The sequence below is a fragment of the Sinocyclocheilus grahami genome, unplaced genomic scaffold (genome assembly GCF_001515645.1).
Source record: "Sinocyclocheilus grahami isolate Dianchi unplaced genomic scaffold, SAMN03320097.WGS_v1.1 scaffold31.1, whole genome shotgun sequence".
Classification (NCBI taxonomy): Eukaryota; Metazoa; Chordata; class Actinopteri; order Cypriniformes; family Cyprinidae; genus Sinocyclocheilus; species Sinocyclocheilus grahami.
The window spans coordinates 4013554-4037201 of NW_015505210.1; the positions used below are offsets into that span (position 1 = coordinate 4013554).

Here is a 23648-nt window from a genome sequence, read left to right on the forward strand (position 1 = left end):
TATTTAACTTTTTCTTCTTTTTTACCAATTATCCAAATAATGTCCTAGAAATGTTTTAGAAAGCTATTATTATCAGAACACGTGAGCATAACATAGCGGTTAGCAGATCAATGAATGAGAGGGCAGCGTTACCAGAGTTGCTCATATACCACACCATGTTACAACACAGTAGGGCTATTGCAAACAGAAACAATACTGTACTACATCGATGTTTCCTGTCGGCTCAGTTTTTGAGTGGACTTTGCTGTTCCGATTCGCATGAACGGGTAGAGCGGATAATACGCAGAGCGTCACACCACGTGAAAGTGAAGCCTGAGCGGTGAACTAATTTTCGGCAGCCGGAATTTCGGTGCATCTCTAATTATTGGCGACATCAGAAATGGATATTATATAATAGATGCGTTTTTGAACATGTTAGCAATTTAAAAATATTAAAAAGGGATTTTTTACACGGCACCCCTGCTCTCGACAGACTGCACCCCGGTTGGGAAACACTGTTCTAGACAACAGTAGCCTATAAAAAGGCCGTTGTCCAGTAGAAAAAATAGGCCTAGGCCTACACGTCTTTCTCGTAAATGTTTACCTTCAGTATCAGGCGTTCAGTCGCCAGTCTTCAAGGTTATGTACATTCTAATCCTCATTTCGTAGCGCCAGCACATTACAGTCATAAATGTTGGGTGGTGTTGTGACCTTTAATAAAAGGCACATTTTGTTCATGTCAAACGAAGAAAGAAAATGTCTTGATATTTGTTGAAAACTGTTTTTATTCGTGTACACTCACATGTATTCAAAGTTCATAGAAAATATTTAAGTTTATCTTAATGGTTAAACCACTTGACATTTTAGAGCCATTAAATAAATACATCAATATATATCTATATTTTTTATGAATCCAACTAGAACTTGCCACTAAACTTGGCATTTTTATCACCTCAGACTAGATGAATCCTTATTTGCCACTGACACATTTAACACTACAAGACTGAAGTGGCGTTTTCTGCACAATACAATGAAATCAAACGACAGGCATACCTACCGTTCCGTATAACCTTCCGCGGCTGCTCATTGCGACAAACAGCTTGCTTTTCACTCCGTATAGACTAACCACTCCTCTCTCTACCGCTGAGATTTCTATTAGACCTGATTGAACAGAACATCAGTGTTACATACATGACAATGTGGCACACGGCAACTCATTTACTCAATCTGTAGGATGCGTTCTGGGGGTGGATCCAGGGGATGCACAGAGCCTTTGTTCTGCATGTTCTCCCATGCTGGCTCATTTCTTATACTGTGCCATGGAAAAAGCCCTGCAATTCTGGCATGTACGACAAGCAGATGGACGCTGGGTAAAATTAGTTTGGCGTCTAAATTCGTCCAAGCATTCGTGTCATGTTTGAGCCTCGTGAAATTCGGCAGTGATTGACACTAGGGTTTATTTTAATAGATATGTCATTGCTTTAGGACACATGCAACAATAAGAGTAATAGGGGCCTAATAATAATACAATTAAAATATATATTAATTTAGCATAAAGTTAAATTAAAAATAATTATATATCCTACAGTGTGTGTGTGTGTGTATATATATATATATATATATATATATATACACACACACACACACTGTAGGATATATAATTATTTTTTATTTAATATATATAGAGCTGTTCATTCAGTCATTCTCCATCCCTGGTATTACGCGTCATGCATGACATTTCTGGATGCAACTCACTGTACTGGTTCTCATTATGGACACCGTTTATCCTTCCGTCTGGCAGGACCTGCAGGTGAAACCCGATGCCCACGTTGCAGTACAGCCTCCGCACTCTCTTAATGCCCAGCAAATAGTCACTCTCCCAGTTCAGGTCCGATTTCTCCACCGAGATCCCCAAAACGGAGCGCGAGAAGAGCGTCTCCCACCTTTTCTCCGGTGAAGTTGCATTAGTCCTGTTCAAGGTGGGGTAGGAGGACACGATCCCAAGCAGAAAGCCCAGCAGAACAACCGCAGTCCACGTCCAGCGCCCGCTGCTCTCGCACATACTGATGAGGAACCTTTGCGCAGTGGCCATCCGGTTTACCCTCGGGGCACGTGGTCAAAATTAATGCCCCTAAAAATACCACTCTTGTTTTTCTTCTTTCGGCATGGTGGCAGGGGCTTATTTTTGGAAGGCAGGTCGGGGCTACGAGCGTGTAACGCAATAAGCCCCTCGGTAGATGAGAAGAGCAGGGCGGCAGAGCTTGAGCTGGTGGCGGTGGCGGTGGCGGCGATGATGATTACCATGTTTCACCTCTCTGGATGGGGAGCACCACACACTCACCAAAATGCAAGCTCACCTTGCCTGGGAGATCTTCGGGATGACATCACGCTGACCTCACCGGCGCCGGGGGTCAGTTCGAACGCCAAAACCCAATCGCTGTCAATCCACGCGAGCGCGAGAGTGAGCGGGAGAGAACATGGGGCGTGATGGGCTTCGTTGGCAGCTCCCAAATTGGACCGGCGGTCATATGCCTGACGGGCCGCTTCCTTATTTAGAAAGAAGGTGTAAAAACAGGCCAGTTGTCACCGCGGAGCCATGTCAATCTTGCAAAACACTTCCTGTGCTGTTTGCTCAGGAAGCTTTCACTAAGCTATATTTTGAATATGCCCCCTTGATTTATTCATCTGAGTAAAAACACATAGCGTAGTTGGACGTAACGCACGTCCGAGCGCGAGCTGAACTCCTAACGCCTAATTGACTAATCACTTATTGATAGATAGATAGATAGATAATGTTTTTTACACCTGGCAGGTACACAAAAATTAAAGACAGCAGGCTATGTGTCCTACAGGTGGCGCTGTCTCATTATGCTAAAATTTCACGCGCATCCAATAGGCCTACTCGAGTCACTCAAATGTATTTTTCTACGTTTTATGTTATCACTATTATTATGATTATGCATAATTGTACAGCACGTAATCCTCCTGTACAGTGCGAGGTCCCAGTATGGTCAAATGTTTAATACCTAGCTTTGTTAATAACTTCTAAGATTCTTTTGGAGAAAGTCATTGGCTATTTATTTTAATTTCCTTGGGGATTTAATGATATTTGAGACTGATATCAAAACTCACCACTTCTCAGATTTAATTAACCTAAATCAGGTTTTGTGAGTGAATGCAGTTTCTCAGGAGAACCCAATACTTTTGGAAGAGAAAGCAAAAAAGCATTGAAATGTAATTTTTCTTCCCATCTCATTTTTTTAACCATCACTTTCTGTAGATTAATCAGTGACATTTAACATGATGCTTAGTAAAAAGTGAACTGTGAAATGACACAATTACTGTTTCTTTCAGCTTCTGAGGTCCTTTTGGTCAAAGATGATGTGGGTGGCAAAATAGATGCCAATGGCGCTAAAGATGGCAGAGGAGGCAATGTACGCGGTGACGGACTCTGTGAACTGGACGATCATGCCCATGAAGAGGGTAGGGAAGACCTGAGAGAGAAGGAAGGTGCTGTCCAGAATGGCAAAGTCTAGTCCCACCCCACGTTTCTCAAAATCCTCTGACTCCAGACCAAGGGCGGCACCATTCTGATGCAGAGGTGGGTAATACTCTGGTTCATCTCTACTGTAAGAAACATGCCCATTGGAAATGTCACTCTTGTGGTTGAGATCTCCAGGGCCGTTGTCTAGTGTCAGACAAACAGAATCCCTTGCGATGGTGAATCCATTTGTGTGCGCTTTTTTGGTTTTGCTGTTTTGCATGTACACCTGAAGGATGTTAGTGATGAGAAGCAAGTGAGACATATGTAACAAATATATCTAGTTTTTATTATTTATTAGGTCTTTTTGCCATTTTGTATAGGCACCATAAAGGCATGACATTAAATAATAAGGAAAATGTTTTTTTACAGTTTATTTTGATTTTTGTTACATAAATAGGCTCACAATGCTTTTATAAGTAGTTTTGCAAAATATATTTGCATTTTTCTAAAGAACAAGGCTTTTTATATCAGGAAATGTTGCAAGATGGATTCAAACTAACATATGGTGCTCATTTATTTTCTGCCAGTTTGAATCTGGCTTGCAACATTTAGTGAAATAATATTTAAACAATGTTGTCCTTTCTAAAAATTGTAAAAAAAAAAAAATAATTATATATATTTATAAAATTATAAAACAATTATAAAAACAATGATTGTACATACACGATGCTATTTTCTATAAAAGAAACGACAGAAAATATATGCAAGTATGAAATGCCTACCTCTTTCTCTTTGTGGTAGTGGCAAGTAAGCGTGTAAGGCAGTGTCTGCAGCGTCGCATAGGCAAAGCCAGTGAGGGCCGACATAGCTGTGACCAACAGGACGCTCTTGGACAAGCAGATGACCAGAGCGGAGAAGGTGAAACACACCATGCTGCTCAAATAGACCACCCTGGACCCAAAGAGATGCACCAGCCTGCTCATGACCAGTGAGAATAAGGTTGAGGTAGCACACTGCAGGAACAGGCCCAGGCTGCCCATACGGATACCTGTAGGGGTGATGTTGGAGAATTTCACTAGAGAAACAGGTTGGTTTTGTTTAGAATTAACACTCGATTCTGATTCAAGTGTTGATTCAGGTGAACCTCAGCATTGCACAAATATTGTTGCATAATTGCGCTTAACAATATTTCAGTGTTGTTTATAGCAAAGTACCTGAAAAAAACCCTATATATATATATATATATATATATATATATATATATATATATATATATATATATATAGAACTGGTTTGAACTGGTTTTAATGGCTTTACTGAAGAGCAATTACTATACGCAATGAAATATAAATGTCACTGTCATTTGATGCTGGATGTGATGAATAAGCTGCCAGTGATCAAAATATTGAATATGATGTCATTATTTTAGCCAATGGCTGCAATATAACAGAGTGAAAAATTTAAGGGGGTCTGAATACTTTCCGTACCCACTGTATGTGTGTGTGTATGCTGTCGTTCAGGGGTCAGTAAGTTTTTTCTGAAAGAAATTATTACTTTTATTCAGCAAGAATTAAGTTGTCAAAAGTGTAAGGAAAAGCTATTATGCTACAAAATATTTTTTTTTCAAATAAATACTGTTCTTGTGAACTTTTTAATCATTAAAGAATTCTGAAAACAAAATCACAGTTTCCACAAAAATGTTTTTTTCAACATACCTAATAAGAAATGTGTCTTGAGCAGCAAAATAGCATATTAGACTGATTTCTGAAGGATCACGTGACACTGAAAACTGGAGTAATGGCTGCTGAAAATTCAGCTTTGCATCACAGGAATAAATTACATGTTAAAATATATCACATTTATGATCAAATAAATGCAGCCTTGGTGAGCAAAAGAGACTTCCTTCAAAAATCGTACTGATTCCATACACTGATAATATATAGTGAGCTGGTAATTATCACAAAATAGCGCAAATTCAAAGGACACCGGTGGGCTCACCATTCTTTTCAAAAGCTGCATGTCCAGGTAAACAACAATCCCCATCCCTTGTGGTTTTGACAGATGAGGTAATTTCATACTGTTTGCTTTGCCCATTTGAGCATAGTGGAGAATGTAAACTAAGGCACTAAGGCAAGTGTTTGCAGGCTTTGACGTTGTACTTCAAATATGCCAGGAACTTTCCTCACAGAAGGAATTCATAATTTAAACACACAATTGCACAGGGCCGAGATGTTCACTGTATTGAACAACTATCTCAAACACTTTTTGTTACATGGAGCACAGTTTGCGGTGTTTGCACACTGATCTTGACCACATCTGTCAAAATGTTTTGCTAAAGGAGCTTTCTGCTGGTGTCAAAGCTCAGTGGGAGAGGTCCAGATGCTAGCTTAACATGATGTAGATTTTGTAAGCTAGTTGTTGACTAGCTAAATACATGCATTTATTTTCATGAACATTGCTGAAAGCTCAAGCACCAGGCTGACAGAGGCCACCAAAATTTAAGGTTGAGGTGAATACAAGTTCACGGCGTAGAGACAGACAATCTGGCCAGAGGACGGAAATGACAGACCACAAACAGCAGGAAAACAAGTTTATGGACAGTTAAAAAAAATTGCCTTTTGACCACAGACAGGGAAATGAGGTGAAGGTTCGTTATTATTCTTAACTCCACGAAACAAACACTGATATCCTTTCTTTTCATTCTTGCTGTCTAATGAGAGCCCCCAGACAAAACTGAGAATCTATGTACAAATATTAACCAATAAAATGTCCCTTAACATTAACAAAACATTAGGAATGCCTCTAAGTGGGAATGCATGACGCATGAGTCAGAGAGTGTCTCTGAAATAAATAATATCATTAATCATTAATCTCTTGGGAAATCAAACATTACATGACCTGCTTGAAATGCAACATTATGACAAAACAGTTCTGGATTCAGATTGTTCAGTACATTGGAAAAGTTCTGCTAAGAAACTTACTGCTCTGTTATTAAACACCTAGCTGCAACTGCTCCCCATTGACTTTAATTGTATGGACAAAAAAGCTGAAACATTCTTCAAAACATCCCTTTTTGTTTTCCACAAAAGAAAGTCAGTCACATTTGGAAGGACATTAATTTTCATCTCTTTAATACATTTGCATGAACTGCTGTTCACAACCGATTTATTTCTGAGTTATGTATTTCTGAATGATATTCAAATTGAAAAAAATTTAACAAATAATTAGATCATGAGAAGTAGGCAATTCATACAAGACTAGGGGCTGCATGATTAATTAAAAACATAATATGGCTTAATGCAATTATCAAATTGCAAAGACTGCAAATTAATTTAATTAAATGTATGCGATATCAGAGTGTAATGCAGCACTGTGTTCGATTACACGCAAGTAGCTCATTATTGGGTGTTTTCAGTATCTCAGAGTGGCTCCACAAACTAATTTCTGCAGTTTTGTCATTTATATCGTGCATTTGGAAATGCAACATGTGCCAACCATCAAGTTGTAAGAGCTCTATGCGGTTTTCCACCAAAACAAAAGCTTTAAGGTTTAAGGTTTAATGTTAACTAAGAAATTGAGACATCCATAAAAAATCGGCATTGTAGTTTTATGGTTGATAAAGCCATATTGATATATACCACATTTTGTGGAATGTCACATTTTTATCATCTAAAATGTGCTGCAACTTATATAATGCAATTAAAATCATGCACACAAAACATCAGCAAAGTGCATACATTCAGATTTGTGTCGAATTAGAGAGGTACACTCTACCTCTTATTTTGCTTTAAATACATTTTTTTAGGCTTGCCGTTTATAATTGTTGTTTATAATGAATGCCACTATAATTTATTGTTATTTTATACATATACTTTTCATCCCCGTTCTGAATACTGTTAAATTTAAATAATTTGTTGTGGTAAGAAAATAACTACGTTTATAATATTTGTAAATGTTTAGTTTTATTTATCTGTATTTTACAATATTTCTTAAAAGTTGCATCGGTGTCACATATTATTATTATTTTATGTTTTTTTCTCTCTCTACAATGCAGTTTTTACCCAATTAATTTTTTCCCCTAAATCGAGCATCCCTATACAAGTCCCAATATGAGTTTACAAAAACAATTACTAGATTAAACAGAACAATAACCTACATGGCTAAGTGACATTAACAGACAAAGATTAATCACACTGATGAATCCCTCACAATAAAGACAACAAATGTGCATTAAGAAAGTAAATAGGGTCGATTTTGATTTTACTTACTAACCTTCATCATAGCGTTGCCTGAGAATAGTACCCGGAGCGGCGCTGGGAACTCCTTCGTACAGTCCCTCGCCGACAAAATCTGTGTAGAAGAGCATGAAGGACATGACACCCATCCAGCTGCAGAGCTGCGCCAAACACAGCTGTCGCATGACACGTGGCACGTGGCAGTAGCTGCGATAAATGGCCGGTGTCATGGACCAGCAAGTCCTGAGCAGGCACATGAGTGGGCCGGACTTCAGAGCCCGCAGCTTACACTGAAACAGATAGCAGCATGAGCGCGGAATACACCCTCCGGGCTCCAACAGCACCGGTTCCAGGGTGGATGAGGGTTCCTCGGACACCTTCATGGTCACTAACACGCTGACCACAAAAATGAGGATGAGGAGGGAGAACAAGCACTCAGCCTGACCACCCAGGTAGAAGGAAAGGAGTCCACCGCTCCAGTCCAGAGCGGGTAGCAAATAGCCTATGCAACCTCCAAGGCTTACCATGAAGGAGAACATAGCGAAAGCCTGTCCGCAGTCATCCCGTTCACGGTAGAGGTCCGAGAGTAACGCCTCCAGTGGCGTAAAGCACACCTGTCCGCAGAAGTCCAATAGGCCCACGCCTAGGATGAGCAGGCCCACCTGGAGAGCCTGGTTGCGGCGGGTGCTGCCCCAGCTCAGGTTGGCAGCCAACACGTCAGCATGCGGTATGATAAAAAGGGCTAGGAGAACTCCCAATGACAGCAGCCATATGAAGGGTCGCCGTCGGCCGTAGCTACTGTTGCACTGATCGCTGGCTGAGCCAATCAGGGGGATGAAGAGAAGTCCCAGGACAGGTCCAATACCTAATGAAAAAGTATATGAATATTAAAAAAGAAATCTTTTTAGGTCACTGGAGACAACATTTATGTCAAAGAATCACAGCCATGGCCTCTATCTTTTGGCTTCGTCTTCAGCCTGCTGTAATGCTGCCTGTTGTTTAAGGTGACCAGTCTCTGGCTCTGCTCCCTCATCCCCACAGCTTTTCTAATTAAAGCAGATGACTCTGGTGTCGGGCACTGATTCCCATTTCGATTCATGTCTAGATCTTCAGCAGCTATTTTTATTCAAGTGCGTGGTGGAATGATGACCTGAACATGCTCAAAATGCAATTAAAAGTTCACTGGAGTCAGTTTACTCAGTGCACACTGTAAAAATCTTAGTACGTTTAATGGAAAAAGAATATCAAAACATTAATTAGGTTAAAGTATACTGTGAAAAATGTAACTGCATTTAATAGAAGCATTATTATTATAAATTAAAATTGTTTTATAAGTAAAAAGTTAAATCTAATTATGTTATTCATTCCTGCAATGATACAGTCTTCAATGTCACATGATCCTTGATTTGCTGCTCAAGAGATGTTTCCTGGAATGTTTATTAGCCATGTTGAAAAGTGTTGCTTAATATTTTTGTGGAAACCGTGATGCATTTTTTCAGGATTCTTCTAAGAATATAAAGTTCAAAAGTACAGTATTTATTTGAAATAGAAATCTGTTGTTACATTATAAATGTCTTTACTGTCATTTTTGATTAATTCAGTGTGTCCTTGCTGAATAAAAGTATTCATTTCTTAAAACAACAACAACAACAACAAAATCTTACAGACCTCAAACTTTTGAACAGTAGAGTATATAGTGTTTTTGAAATAAATTTTTGCCATCATGGTGCATAATTATAATGTTCGCAAATTCTCACACATTACAAAAACACATTTCCGCAAGAGCTGTAAACCGGAAAATGGAAGCATGTGTGTGTTAAATCACACCTAAAAAATTTGAAAACAACCACATTTAAGGCAGGTACTGACAAACCATGTGTAATGTGAGGAATACTATAGTTGGAACTGCCTACCATAAAGAGATTTATTTAACAATGTCGGTCAACTGTGCCTGTAAGTCAACACATGCTGTTTTTCCCAACGTGGAGGGAGAGTGGGATTATGCCCACTTCTTTTTAAAGGTGCCTTTGTGCTGTTTGCAACAGTTTAAGACAATTAATCATATGACTCTTTTATTTACTACACAGTGCAATTCATTATAGTCATCCTAATTGTTCCTGTAGCTCCAATGGAAAAGCATGGCTTTAACAACAGAAAGGTCATGGGTTTAAGTTCCAGGGAAAAAATGTATACCTATAATGCACTGTTAGCTCGAGAAGAGGTCACAAACAACTCATCAATCTGGTCCAAAAAGCCCAGACTAAGGAATTTATTTATTTCTCAGGTCACCATAACATTGAAATGAATAAAATGCCTCCGAACCCCACTCCATTAAGAAACAGTCCAACAAAACCTATGGAACCACACACAACACCTTTTGAAAGCACTTCTAATGGCAACGACATTATGAGTTTATATAGCTTGTGAATGGAAATGAACACAAAGGATCTTTCTTTGCTTTCCACTGCAGCTGTTGACAAAGAAAGCGGTGTGTAGTACGTATTAACGCACCACACATCTTCTGTCCGTCTGGTGACTGCAAAGTGACCAGCCCACATGCACATTTGTGAACTACTTTTTTCTGTTTTGTTTGCAAGGCAAATAGTCATCGAGAGAGATTCTTTTACAGCAAAAGCCATGTGGAAGCCATTTGTGGGCACAAAATAATGCATCTGTTCATATGGATAATGGCACGCTGAAAAAAACTCAAACGAGGCCAAATATTTAGAGTTATAGGGCTGTTATTCTAGGATGAAAAATAAAAACAATCACTCACGTCGCTTTATATGAACAAAGTTCTCATTAAGTTTTTTGTCTAGTAGACAAAAGCAAATGATTCTCTTTGAAACTGCACACTTTAAATTGTTTCAGGCCGTGGCCTAGTGGCATATATAAGCCATGAAAATATATAATACTAATATTTAAATTCATGTTATGAATATATATATATATATATATATATATATATATAATAATAAAAATACATATTTTTAATTAATATATTACATGAACTATCATTCAAAATGTTTTTAACTCTTTTGAAAGAAGTTTCTTCACCAAGGCTGCATCAAATTACAGTATTGTAAAATATTATTACAATTTAATATCAGTTTCTTATTTTAATATATCAATGTAATTTCTTCCTGTGATGCAAAACTGAATACTCAGCAGTCATAACGCCAGGCTTCAGTGTCACGTATTAATATTATCACTGTTGAAAACAGCTGTGATGCTTATAATATTTATTATATTTTAATACAGAACATTTTTGGTGGAAACTTTTTTCTTCTTCTCGGGATTCTTTGAGGAATAGAAAGTTCAAAAGAACAGCATTTATTTAAAATAGATTTTTCTTGACTGTAACTTTTTATCAATTTAATGCATCCTTGCAGAATTAAAATATTTGTACTGTACAAAACTGAACAGTAAATTTTTTTTAAATGACCCCAAACTTTTGAACGGTGTATGCATACATATATATTATTATCGCGATTAATCACATCCAAAATAACCGTTTGTGTTTACATAATATACTGTATGTGTGTACTGTGTATATTTATATATTAATACACACACATACATGTATATATTTAAGAAGTATATGCAATATATATTAATATTTATATATAATATAAATCACATATACATTTTTGGATGCGATTAATCACGATTAATAGACTTGACAGCCCTAGTGTGTGTGTGTGTGTATATAATAGTAATATATATATATAATTATTTATTTATTTATTTTGACATGACACCTTATCAAGTTTAATTTAGTCTACAAGTTTTCCATAATACTGTGTCTACCAGTTTTTCAAAGGAATAATAAGGAAAACAATAATAATAAGGAAAATAATTCCCTAGAAGTGAAATTTTTGAAAATTCTTCTCAAAACTCCTAACACAATTAGCAGGACATAGGGGGTGAGAAATGGAAAAAGTGCACATTTAAATAAGAGATAACAGTCAACTGCACAAGCCCACAATATTAGAAACAGGCTTCCAGCTTTAAGGTAGCCCATGATGACTCTATTTTCTGATGAAATTCCAGAGGAAAGTCCCATAGAATTTTAACAGGATGCAGTAAAACTATACAAGCTTCCACATAGCTGCTGACCCTCGAGCATCCGGGCCTCTTCCTGCAGTCCAGTGCTTTCCAATTAGCACCCGATTACCACCTGGATGGGGCAGCGAGTGATTTAGCCAGTAATTATGATAATGGCCCCCATTATAGGATCAACTCCTTAGTGGGAAACAACCTTGACTTGCTGTTTACAACACAGCCCTTAATTAACCAATCATAAATCCTGGTTCGACATTCCAAGGTTAGGCTGAAACCTTACCTAAAACCATCGTCATGTACTGTTCCTCCACGCCAGCCTCCAGCAACAGAGGGGGCACGTAGGTGATCCCAGCCGCCACGCAGATCTCCAGGCCACATGTCAGTGAGTTGAGCAGGACCAGACGCCACTGAGACCTCCATCCAGTCATATTTACACAGGAAGGTTTCACCTTTCTCCCGTGTCGGTGAGAAAACTACTCACTCTTCCAGACGATGGCAAAAGGCGCAGGGTCGGGTGCCCAGGGATGAGGTGGGCGCGTGGGGTGTGGGAGAGCAGAGATTCGGACTCTCAGTGGGCTCAAATGAACTAGGGGATCCATTGCGTCTTCAGCATTCTTGATCTGAAAGGAAAAGACAAAAGGTATGCATGATCTGTTTTTGTGATGGACACTATGAAACACATACCTGCAGATGTTGTTCTCTCCGTTCCTGACCCGCTGGCTACACTAAGGTCACCCTGTCTGACGGCCCGCATTCCCCTCACTCTCTATCATTAGCTTGTTCACTCAGAGCTGGGCCTCCTCACTGCAGTTGTCACCTCTAATTAGCAGCCTTTGTTCATGAAAAGCAATGTTAATGAGTCTGATTTTTACCGTTTCCAGTGGAGAACCGTGCATTGAGAGCATTACTCTGTGGCTGCTTTTCATTCACCGAGGGAGATTGTGCAATTATGAATTTTTTATGACTAATAGGGTTTGTTTTCTTCAGCAGGTCATTCGTGCTTATTCTGGAGCATTCCAGTGGGAACAGTTTTAAACAATGATGGTTGTTGACTTAAAGTCTAGGAGTCTGAATTGAAGTTTAAAAGTATTTAAACTAAAGCCGTTTATTAGAAAACAAATAAGTTCACAGTGGTATCCATGCTGAGACACATGGATTCAGGTTCAAATCTATCCAGCTAAATATTCAGCTAAAAAACTGAAACGAAAACTAATCTAGTTTCTAATCTAGTGTTTGAGATATGCTTATTTCCAAACATTAGCATGGCAAAATCTATTTACATTCTAAATGTAAAAAAAGCAATTTGTGTGAAAATACAAAATATAAGACAATCAGTTATTGGAAAATTATTTTTTCCACCACATAAGAAAAAAAAAACACGCTTTGGTAAATCATACTTATGACATAAAAAGTCAAAATGATGACACGGTAAGTCATACATAAAAAGTAAAAAAAAACAATTTTGGCTTTTTATCTCACAACTGTTAATTTTTACTTTTTATGTTATAGTTTTGACTTTTATATGACAATTATGACGTCATTTTGACTTTTAAGTCATAATTTCAATTTTTGATCTCATAATTATGACTGTCATTTTTTTTCATATTTTCGACTTATAATTATAAAAGCATAATTCTAATTAACAAAGAATTATTTTTGTTTCTGTGGCAGAAATTGGCTTCCATACAAAACAGTCTCTCTACATGACAATCATTAATAAGGCAGCACTAACTAAATTATATATATAATATTTTTATGTAAATTTTTTATATTTGATTAATTATTTATTTATTTATTATTATTATTATTTAAAAAAACAAAGGTAACTAAAGTGTTAAGAGAGATGTTTTTGTCGATTTTTGAGGTTGGATGCTAAGTAGAAAAAAAATGTGAAGGAGGTTGGCCACAAGTTTATTAAAAGTATTCTTCATATTATATTCATCAACTTGTCTTTATTGTTAGTTAGCACATGCACAGCCTCTTAAAAAATATAAAACTGAACAGTACATTAATTGATTCATTAATCACCTGAATAGTGAATAAATCCTTCTAATTAGATTAGCTGATTATCAAAATAACCATTAGTTGCAACTGTTTATTTTATGCCAAGCTGTTCATGTCTATCATCAGATCTGCTAGCCTCCACCAATAACTTCATCCACAACCTGACGTTCTTCTCCATACATGTGCAAACAAAGCATCTCATATGAAATAAAACACAAACGCACTCCCTCTCCGAATATCATTTCCTCCCACAACTCTCCTGGGCACGACATGTCAATCAGGTGAAGGACGTCTTCTCTCAAAATGACACGAAACTTCCAACAACACAAGACACGCTGAAGCTTTTCACATTCGGACCTTGCAGAGAGAGGCTATTTGCTTTTCAAATGCAAATAATTTTTGCTAGAACTTGAATGATAGGCAAAGCACACTAGAAAATATCACTAAAAAACAGATTTCAACAAGAACAGATCATATTCGATCACTTACTTCACTCTAAGCACTTCAGGTAACTTGATTTGCTACAGAGCTGCTCTCGATAATGTTTAAAGTGCTGAAACTCTCTCTCGATTACATCAAGCTCTTCCTGAGCTCAGATATTAATCCACGAGTGACGGCGAGTTCTGCGTCTCTGGTTCTCTGGCACTGACTGCCACCCTGCCATCTGATTATGAGACATGTGTGAGAACACTCAGAGCAGCCGCCACCTTTCAGGAGGATGAAAAACAACCAGGTGCTAAATTCATATTTGGTGTTACATTCCTCCGTTTATGGGGGCCATCTGCTCAACGTTGGCAGATAGAAAGCATTTCTATCTGAAATAATCTATAAGAAACTTTGGAGAAATTATTCAAATCTACAAGTTAATTTTGTATATAGGGCTTCATTAAAAAAGTTTTTAAATAGGGCTATAATCAAGAGACCAAAACAAAGCCAAAAATATAACAAAGACTTAATTAGTATTCTGTATTTCAGTGTATTATGCATAGGGGACTTATTTTAAGTATTTAAATAAATAAGGAAAATATGTTTAATCTAAATCTAGAGGAGTCTAAACATCTTACACCACCAAAAAATGCACATTTTTGCATTAAAGGCTGAAGATTGTGCGAATTTGTGAAATATCTAATAATGATCTCATCATATGGTCCATTATTGGACGGTCAATGAAAAACAAGCACAATACTTTAGCACAAAGCATATGCCAAAATGGGGCTCCACAGACGCAACCATTTCACACCAATTACTTCAGTCCTAAAAGAAGCCCTTCAGGGGTCTATCCCAGTCCATCTCTGTAGGACCTCCACCCTGCTGTCCCAATGCCTAGAGAACCCCCCACCTCATGCTTTTCACCCGTCTCATGACAACGTCCCCCTATCCAGAACTAGCCTTCAAGGTCATATTCTTATTGATGACTAGAATGGCTAGAATTCTACAACTATTACAAAAGAGAAGCACATTAATGCGTGTTTTTCCTGAATCGTAGTTAATAGACTTTTTTTGCAGATGTGTTGAAGTATCTCACCATCTCCTATACTTCTGATATGGTTTGTTTTTAGTTAGTTATCAACAGCATTTGTGGCACAATTAAGCATTATTTAATTATTTAAGTGTGATGCTGGTTTTTTCAACTATTCAATATAAAGTTTAATATTAAGTAACTTATAATTTAGTTACAATTTTGCTGGTTATTTTGTTATTTCTGCCATTTTTGTCTCCAAGCACTGCAAAGTACAGGTAGCAATGTTTCAACTCCTAAATGAATGAGTGTTTCTGAATTAATCAGTTGAGTGATTTAATAACTCACTCATAAAGATGTCACGTTTTATTCCTGAATGAGTATGTGTTTTTGAATGAATTGGTTGATAGTATGGCTGCACGATAAATCGCATGCGATATTTAACACGCATTTTGTCAGTAAAGCCGGTTCTGTAATCACCCGTAAATCTCCATCACGTGCGGGCTTTCACATGGAGAAGCATTTACTACACAGAGCCGTTGTTCACTGACAAGCTACGCAAAACCACGATCATATTTTGCTCAGCTTGTCAGTGAACAACGGCTCTGTGTAGTTAATGCTGCTCCATGTGAAAGCCCGCACGTGATAGTAATATTCAATGACTTACTAAAAAAAGGCACTTGTCGCCACCTACTGTTGAACTGTAACCTGCAGAAAGAGTCAAAAATCCTTCACAAATAGTACACAGACTGACAATCTGTTTGGAACATGCAAACATAGTCAAGCAGAGTGATACTAACAGTGAAAAGTCAATCGCCTCGTAAGACAAATCAACAAACAGGAAGTTAATATTACGTAACTTAAATTTTAGGCACAATATTGTGCTATTTTGTTTATTTTGAAATTCTGACTCTAAGCAATGCACAATTGCTGTGTTTTGTTCCTAATTGAGTGTTTTTGAACAAATCAGTTGAGTTGATTCAGTGACTCACTCATTAAAGGGGTCATATGATGCGATTTCAAGTTTTCCTTTCTCTTTGGAGTGTTACAAGCTGATAGATAAGCATAAGTGCATAGATAAGATCCCTGAAGTTGCAAAGACTAAAGTCTCAAAACCAAAGAGATATTCTTTATCAAAGTTAAGACTCTGCCACGCCCCCCCTAAAACGGCTCGTTCTAACACGCCCCCACATATCTACCTCACTATGTGGAAATATTAGCATAATGCCGCCCAAATGTGCACGCAAAGAAAGAAGGCTTGGTTTCAGAAACCAAGTGTACTGCACACATAGCAGCTTCATCACTGTGTCTGTCACGCGACTCTGTTCCCCTTTCGGAGAGCCACAGGAACTCTGTCCGATAGTCCTCACCGCCTGCAAAGCCACATCTTCAGGAGAACGCATCTCCAGATGTGATATCTAGATGGTTGAAGGGCACACGCCAGCCTGGTTGAGGACTGAACTGATCAGATGCTACGCGAACAGAGATTATATTCGTTAAATATTTAATATGATTAGAAGTTGTATATATTTTTTTCTTTGGGGGAAGTAAACCCTTGTAACTTAAGCTAAAAGGGCGGCTTGGATTGAGCAGGAAACAGAGGTGTGAAACACTGATCCGGTCCATGCGGTAGTAGTTACCCATCACACTATGAAGAACTTCAACAGTGGGAAGATGCATTGGACGTCACCTTACATAGAGCTAATGATGAGACGCTTTCTGTGATATTTTTTTTCTTTGTAATACATGCTATTGGTTGCACATACCACATATGCTGTTTTTTTTTATTTGTCCACAAACTGTATCCAGTTTCAAACGCTCTTACTTATTTGCCCCGACCTGTGTGATGGAAAATCCCTTGTATGGGGCAGAAATCCTTCTCTTAGACACCAAAATCCTGTCACCTCCGGCTCCAAACAACACTTAAGCGTGGCCCCCAGCAGAGCAGCCCAACACTGATATGAAACAAAGAACGGATTCATATCAGTTCCACCTCAGGACTGTATTCTCTCCATCCCCTCCTCTTGTCCAGCCCACCCACCAACCCCCTGATCCATCTAATTTCCCTAGCTAAAAAAAACCCTGCAATAATGGCCCAGATCAGGTTAAACTGAGCATAAGGACAGGCCTTTCTATACCTCTCAACCCCAAGGGCAAAATCTTCAACAACCATCCCTAACACCAAAACCTAACCTGCACACTAATGCACTTTGAACATGTTAGCCGAATTTAACTGTTTTTGTCCATACAGTGAGGGGGGAAAAATCTGGACCACATTTCCTTTCATTGTATGAACACAAACAGACTAAGGCATTCTTCAGAGAAGAAGGAGAGTCATACAGGTTTGGAAATGATGACACAGTATTCAGTTTTGTGTGAATGATCCCTTTAAGATAAGATGCATGACTCAATGTAGATACAACGAACAGGTACAGTTATTGCGCTAGTGTTGAATACAAAACATAACTAAAATGTCACCAGTATCGTTAATCAAGGGTAATTGATTATTTACAGAATAACCTTTAAGCATGGCTGTGATAGAGATTGTGTGTGGTACATTTTTGGCTGAGTGCTAACGCTCCTCCCTATTGGTCTTTATTGTGATGACTAAGTTTACTGCCATCTATCTTTGGTTCATTAAATAGTGATTATGTTAGCACAAGATATGATGACATTTTCTGAGAAGACTACACACACTCCCAGTTACTGAGAAACACAGCCCTTGGGGCTGTTTATGACTATGAATCAGTCGATCTGTTGGGTATTATGTATGACTAAAATAATTAAGGAAAAAATACTGCTGGTCAGCCATTATCTCCAAACAAAAAAAAAACTAATAATCACCCTTGTATCACCCTGAAGGGGTTATTTCATAGTTGCTTATATAAATAAATAAACATGAATGGATGAAAGAATGAATATTTGAGTTAAAATATTTTACATTTTCCTGGTTATTACATGGCTGCTTACTAACTAACTAAAACAGACAGATAGATAGATAGTTCTGGAATCAGAGAACCGGTTCACTAAAGACATTCATTAGGAAATCAGTATACTGGTTGCAGTGTATATTTCTTGATCTGATAAAAAGAACCGTATTACTAGATTCATTCATTCTGGAACAGACCACACTGTTTGCGCTGTATGTGTTTTGATTCACTAAAAAGAAACGGCTCACCAAAGTCATTCTTTTGGAAATCAGAGTACACTGAATGCGATGTATGTTTTTTGATTCACTAAATGAACTGGCTCATAAGAGTCAATTGTTTGGCAGTCTGACTACAGGAAGCTGCAATTGACCAATCAAAATAAATATTCCAGAGAGTCACGTAATCTGTGTGATTTTTCTTGTTACTTTAGCATTGTAGCAAAATCATTCCATGATTATTTTTAAATAGATTTTACTGTACTTTACTTCATGCATACAGCATTTTGAATCCGCTGAAACCATGGTTCTTCTGACTAAATGAAAATCACCATTTTAGAACAAACACATTTATCAAAATTCATAAAAAAAATAATGCATTGCAAAAGCAAGAGGTTGTCTATACTGTAGCAGGCGCACCCTCGCAGCCATTCCCGGGTGGAAAATTCCATCACAAAGGAGACGCAATTTGGAAATTACAATCATTCAGGAGCTCTTTCTATGTTTATGTGCCCATCCATAACCAGGGATTGACTTTTTACTGTCTGCACTTCTTAAAACTCACCTGGTCTATTCTTGTAGACGTTAATGTCATGGTTTTGGAAACAGTTGAACTCACAGTGCAAATTTCTTTCAAGTAGAAATTTCAGATGAAAAGGCACTGGAATATAACTTGGGTGTAGATGTGTACAGTCAAAGAGACACACATAAGGCGCTCAAACACTCACTGAAAACAAAACGTGGAGACGCTCCACCAAAAAACATTTATGGCACAATAGCCAAGCTGAAATGATCATCAAAGCACATGGCCATACTGACTTAAATCACAATTTATCCTTTCAAAGATTTCAGTGCGTCTCAGATATCAAAGGTCCTCTTCTATCCTTTTCACTACATGAAAGAGACCTTCTCCCCCAACCCATATTTCTCACTGTCGCTCAGACACCGAGTTACTTGAAAGGACAGTAAATCACAAACTTCCATTTCATCCCCTTCGTAGCTAGGGGGTTTCCTGGCATATACAGAATCTGTTTATTCAACCGACGCATCAGTGTTTATATATGAGGCTTTTCTCCCACCCTTCGGTCAATGTGGCTTTTCTCTACCAACATCTGGCCTTATCCCCATGGGAAAATGACTTGAGACTAGTCTCATTTATCCTGTCCTCAGGGCCCCATGTACACCATTCTGATTTTGACCTGATACTCTGCATAAAAGTATTTCTTGCTATTAGAAAAATAGCTTAGCTTTGGGGCCTCCACTGCAGATATTCAATTTGTGGATGCTTTTTTGCGACCCGTAATGAGGCCTCCATGAAAACACATTGAGAAAAGGTTCTAAATTGAATTATGCACAAAATGGACGTTTAAGATGCAAAACATCTTGCAGTCATGTTGCTGATGAGTGGCTGAGGCACATTAAACAGTTCTATCTTACAAACAAATCCTTAAATGTAGCTTTTAAAAGCCCCAGGAAAGCATTCATGATGATAGGTTTGCAAACCTTGACTCATTTGTCTTCATAACCAAAGTCATAAACAGTTGAGACAATGGAAAGACCTAGATTGCATTGCCTAAGAATATCAATCGGTCTTGCTCAGGGATCAAAAATAAGGATTTCGAGTCGAGCCACAAAAAAATAATTTATAATAAATGTGTTTTACAATAAGTGCATTTTTGGAAGAAAAAAAGTATTGTAATTTAGGATTAATTATTATTAATTTATGTATACAAATGCACACAACTGTTCAAAAGTTTAAAGTCACTAAGACTTTTTAAAAATAAATTAATACTATTATTCAACAAGGATGCATATATCGATCAAAATGACAGAAAAGTTTCTATTTAAAAATAAGTGCTGTTCTTTTGAGCATTCTATTCATCAAAGAATCCTAAAACAAAAATCACGATTTCCACAAAAGTATTAAGCATCACAACTGTTTTCAACATTGATAATAAGAAGAAATATTACAATATTTGTAATAATAATTCACTCACCTTTGCTGAAAAACATCACTATCATCTCTAAGGCGATTTGTTCAAGGACATACAAAAAAGTAGTCGTAGTTTCTTGTCAGTTGTTCTGACTAGTCTATCCCAAAATCTTTTCAAAGGATGCCAAAAATATCCTATCTACAAGGCTGCAACTCCCCAGTTCTTTGTAATAAAAGTTATTTGAGTCCACGTACGCAGAGGCAGAAAACAAACAGTTGGTAGAGCGACGTTGAAACACAGTGTTCCCACATTCTGTGTCAGTATTCAGTGGCTTTCATCACTATTGTCATCATGTTATTCTACAAGTGGGAGGGTGACATGACTGAAAAAAGCTAAATATGAATGAATCCGAATGAATGTCCTTCAAATCATTCTTGCTTTTTTACACAAGATGGGTTATAGGAGGTTTGTCGGCAATCTTAGGACGACGGGCAAATAAAACCATTTGAACCGCAATCCCTCAGGCATGCAATACAAAGTGTTTCATCACAAAATCTGAATTCACCATCATTGTCTTGAAGTCCTAAGAATACACCACATCAATCAGAGTCTATATTTCATTTTCTAACATGAGCAGACATCACTAGCTTAGCCTGGCCTTCGCTGGCAGCTCCGATTATTTACTGAAATCCAGTCCAGCAAACATTAAAGGAATGAACAACTTGAAAGGAATAAACTGAGCCAAGAGTATGGAAGGTGACTTTCCAAAACTGGTTGGCGGCCATCCGAATCCTGCAAACTTGGCCCTTTGGTGTAGACGTGGAGACATCATTCACCTTTAGCCAGCTGGCAATAGCTCTGTATTGCAGGTTAGTGGTGTAAACTCTGACCTTGAGGCAAGTGTATGATTTCTGGAATGCATTTGTGTCTTTTAATGACAATTTGAGCTCCACCAAAATAGTTTATAAAACTAGTTGAGTTACAAGGCGAGTTACAGCAGCCTAATTAGCTAAATTCCAGAAGTCAACTGCTTCTCATCTGTTGAGATAATATAGGGCAACTGGAACAGGGTGACTGGATATACTGAGGACAGCTAAATATGCAAAAGGACCAACAAATAATCTTGTTTCTGAAGCAGTCTATTTGGACATGAGTTTCAGGCAAAAAAACAACAGCAACAAAAGCTTTGCATAATAATAATAATTATTGTTATTATTTATCTGCACATATATAATGCAGTATATTATTATTACAGTCTATTTGGCAATGAGTTCCAGACAAAAAATTAATATTTTGTTAATATAATTTTTTTTCTTACACTCATTTAGCTTGCAAAACTTTGCATTGTGTTATTATGTTATATAAATATAATATCTAAACATATATAATGTAAAATAAAACCAATACAAATTATTATTATTATTATTATTAATACTACTGCTAAAGTTTATTTGGTCATTATTTTTAGATAAAATTTTAAATAAAAAAATATTAAAATAAATCTTACAGTCTTTTAGATTCAAAACAACTTTTCTTCATAATAATAATAATAATTATTATAAATTATTACATATAATGTATCTGCACATATAATTTAAAATAACAATAAATAATAATAGTTATTGTTGTTGTTATTATTATTCTTATGCAATGTAGTAAAATGTAAAAATGACTCCAATAAATTGGAGCATCACCACTGAACTTTCAACCAAAATGTGTTCTCTATATATCTACTATAACTCACCATCTTGCATGGTGGTAAAGATGCTTCAGTCTATACAGTCTGGAGGGCTGAAAGAGGAGCATGTATAATTAAGAAAACAAAACACCCTGACTGGCTTAAGAGGCTCTGCAGGTTGCGTGATCTGATCTGCTGTTGAGTATTAGGCGAGCTAAGTACAGCTGGTCTGGCAAGGGAATTTCGGGTGAGGAACATTTCTCAAGGAAGTAGCAGATTAGCCCTGTTAGTGCTGGATCTCAAGCCCTATAGCATCTTTATGCTCAGCTTAACTTAATGGAAAAAAAATCTTACTTATTAAATTATGTTTGTGTATCTGGTATAAAAGAAACAGTGGCACACACTCTCCCACAGAGAAATGAGCTTTCAAATGTGTCATTTTCTGTTTATTAAATAGTTTCAGGCGAACAATGTCAAGAGAGACTGCTATAAATAAATACTTGTCTAGACTCCCCATAAATATTGTCTAGCTGTCAGCAGTGACTCATAATAACCATGCTGGTGGATGGAAAATATGACCAAATATAACCACCTTTGCAGCTTCAGTTAATTCCGATTTGTATGAACATCTGAATTTGACATGATAACATGTAACATACAACATGTTTGTTCATTATCTTGCATTTGGTACCAGCAGACATTCACTGAAACAGCTGCTGTCTCACAAAACCTTTTTTGAACATAATAGGTGCTGACTAATCAAACTGATTCAATAAACAATTAAATTATTCTTTGACATTATTATAGTATATTGTGGTATATTACATGCTTCAGATCGTTCCAATAAACCCAAATGTACAGGCTGCTGTTTATTACATTTGTAAATTACGATTACAATAAAGAGTTGTTAACCTGAATGAGTCGAAAATATTTGAAAAAGACGGTTCTTGGTTTGTTGAGTCGGCGAGTTGTGTATAATGCGTTTGAAAGACAGTTATTGGTTCAATGAGTCAGTGTCGTTCAGACCGATTTTAGGAGCTTATTCAATTAAAAGGTGAGACTCCAGAAGAGATTCGTACATCGAACGCTCTTAAAGGGTTAGTTCACCCAAAAATGAAAATTAGCCCATAAATTGCTCACCCTCAAGTCATCCTAGGTGTATATGACTTTCTTCTTTCAGACGAATCCAGTCGGAGTTATATTAAAAATGGTCTTTGATCTTTCAAGCTGTTTCATGGTTACATGCTTCAGATCGTTCCAATAAACCCAAATGTACAGGCTGCTGTTTATTACATTTGTAAATTACGATTACAATAAAGAGTTGTTAACCTGAATCAACCTGAATGAGTCGAAAATATTTGAAAAAGACGGTTCTTGGTTTGTTGAGTCGGTGAGTTGTGTATAATGCGTTTGAAAGACAGTTATTGGTTCAATGAGTCAGTGTCGTTCAGACCGATTTTAGGAGCTTATTCAATTAAAAGGTGAGACTCCAGAAGAGATTCGTACATCGAACGCTCTTAAAGGGTTAGTTCACCCAAAAATGAAAATTAGCCCATAAATTGCTCACCCTCAAGTCATCCTAGGTGTATATGACTTTCTTCTTTCAGACGAATCCAGTCGGAGTTATATTAAAAATGGTCTTTGATCTTTCAAGCTGTTTCATGG

The 23648-nt window shown here is 37.3% G+C and overlaps 2 protein-coding genes across 3 annotated transcripts in view; both read right to left on the reverse strand.

The window, feature by feature from the left end:
• The window catches only part of fgf6a (fibroblast growth factor 6a), a 2966-nt gene extending 743 nt beyond the window's left edge, over nt 1–2223 (reverse strand). Inside the window, exons 1-2 of the mRNA XM_016261628.1 lie at nt 1735–2223; nt 1037–1140 (exon numbers count right to left, since the gene is read on the reverse strand). Of these exons, the coding sequence (XP_016117114.1) occupies nt 1037–1140; nt 1735–2071 (441 nt within the window). The 5' untranslated portion in view covers nt 2072–2223. The remainder of the gene's footprint in view (nt 1–1036; nt 1141–1734) is intronic.
• Nucleotides 2224–3147: 924 nt separating this feature from the next.
• Nucleotides 3148–23648, reverse strand: part of LOC107575189 (solute carrier family 45 member 3-like) — a 22368-nt gene continuing 1867 nt past the window's right edge. The window contains exons 1-5 of one of the 2 annotated variants that reach the window (XM_016261617.1): nt 22050–22073; nt 12044–12383; nt 7736–8563; nt 4246–4511; nt 3148–3749 (exon numbers count right to left, since the gene is read on the reverse strand). In XM_016261617.1, coding sequence (XP_016117103.1) covers nt 3330–3749; nt 4246–4511; nt 7736–8563; nt 12044–12191 — 1662 coding nt within the window. In that variant the 5' untranslated portion in view covers nt 12192–12383; nt 22050–22073 and the 3' untranslated portion in view covers nt 3148–3329. Of the gene's footprint in view, nt 3750–4245; nt 4512–7735; nt 8564–12043; nt 12384–22049; nt 22074–23648 lie in introns of those variants that run through there. The other variant, XM_016261611.1, reaches the window with a different exon arrangement.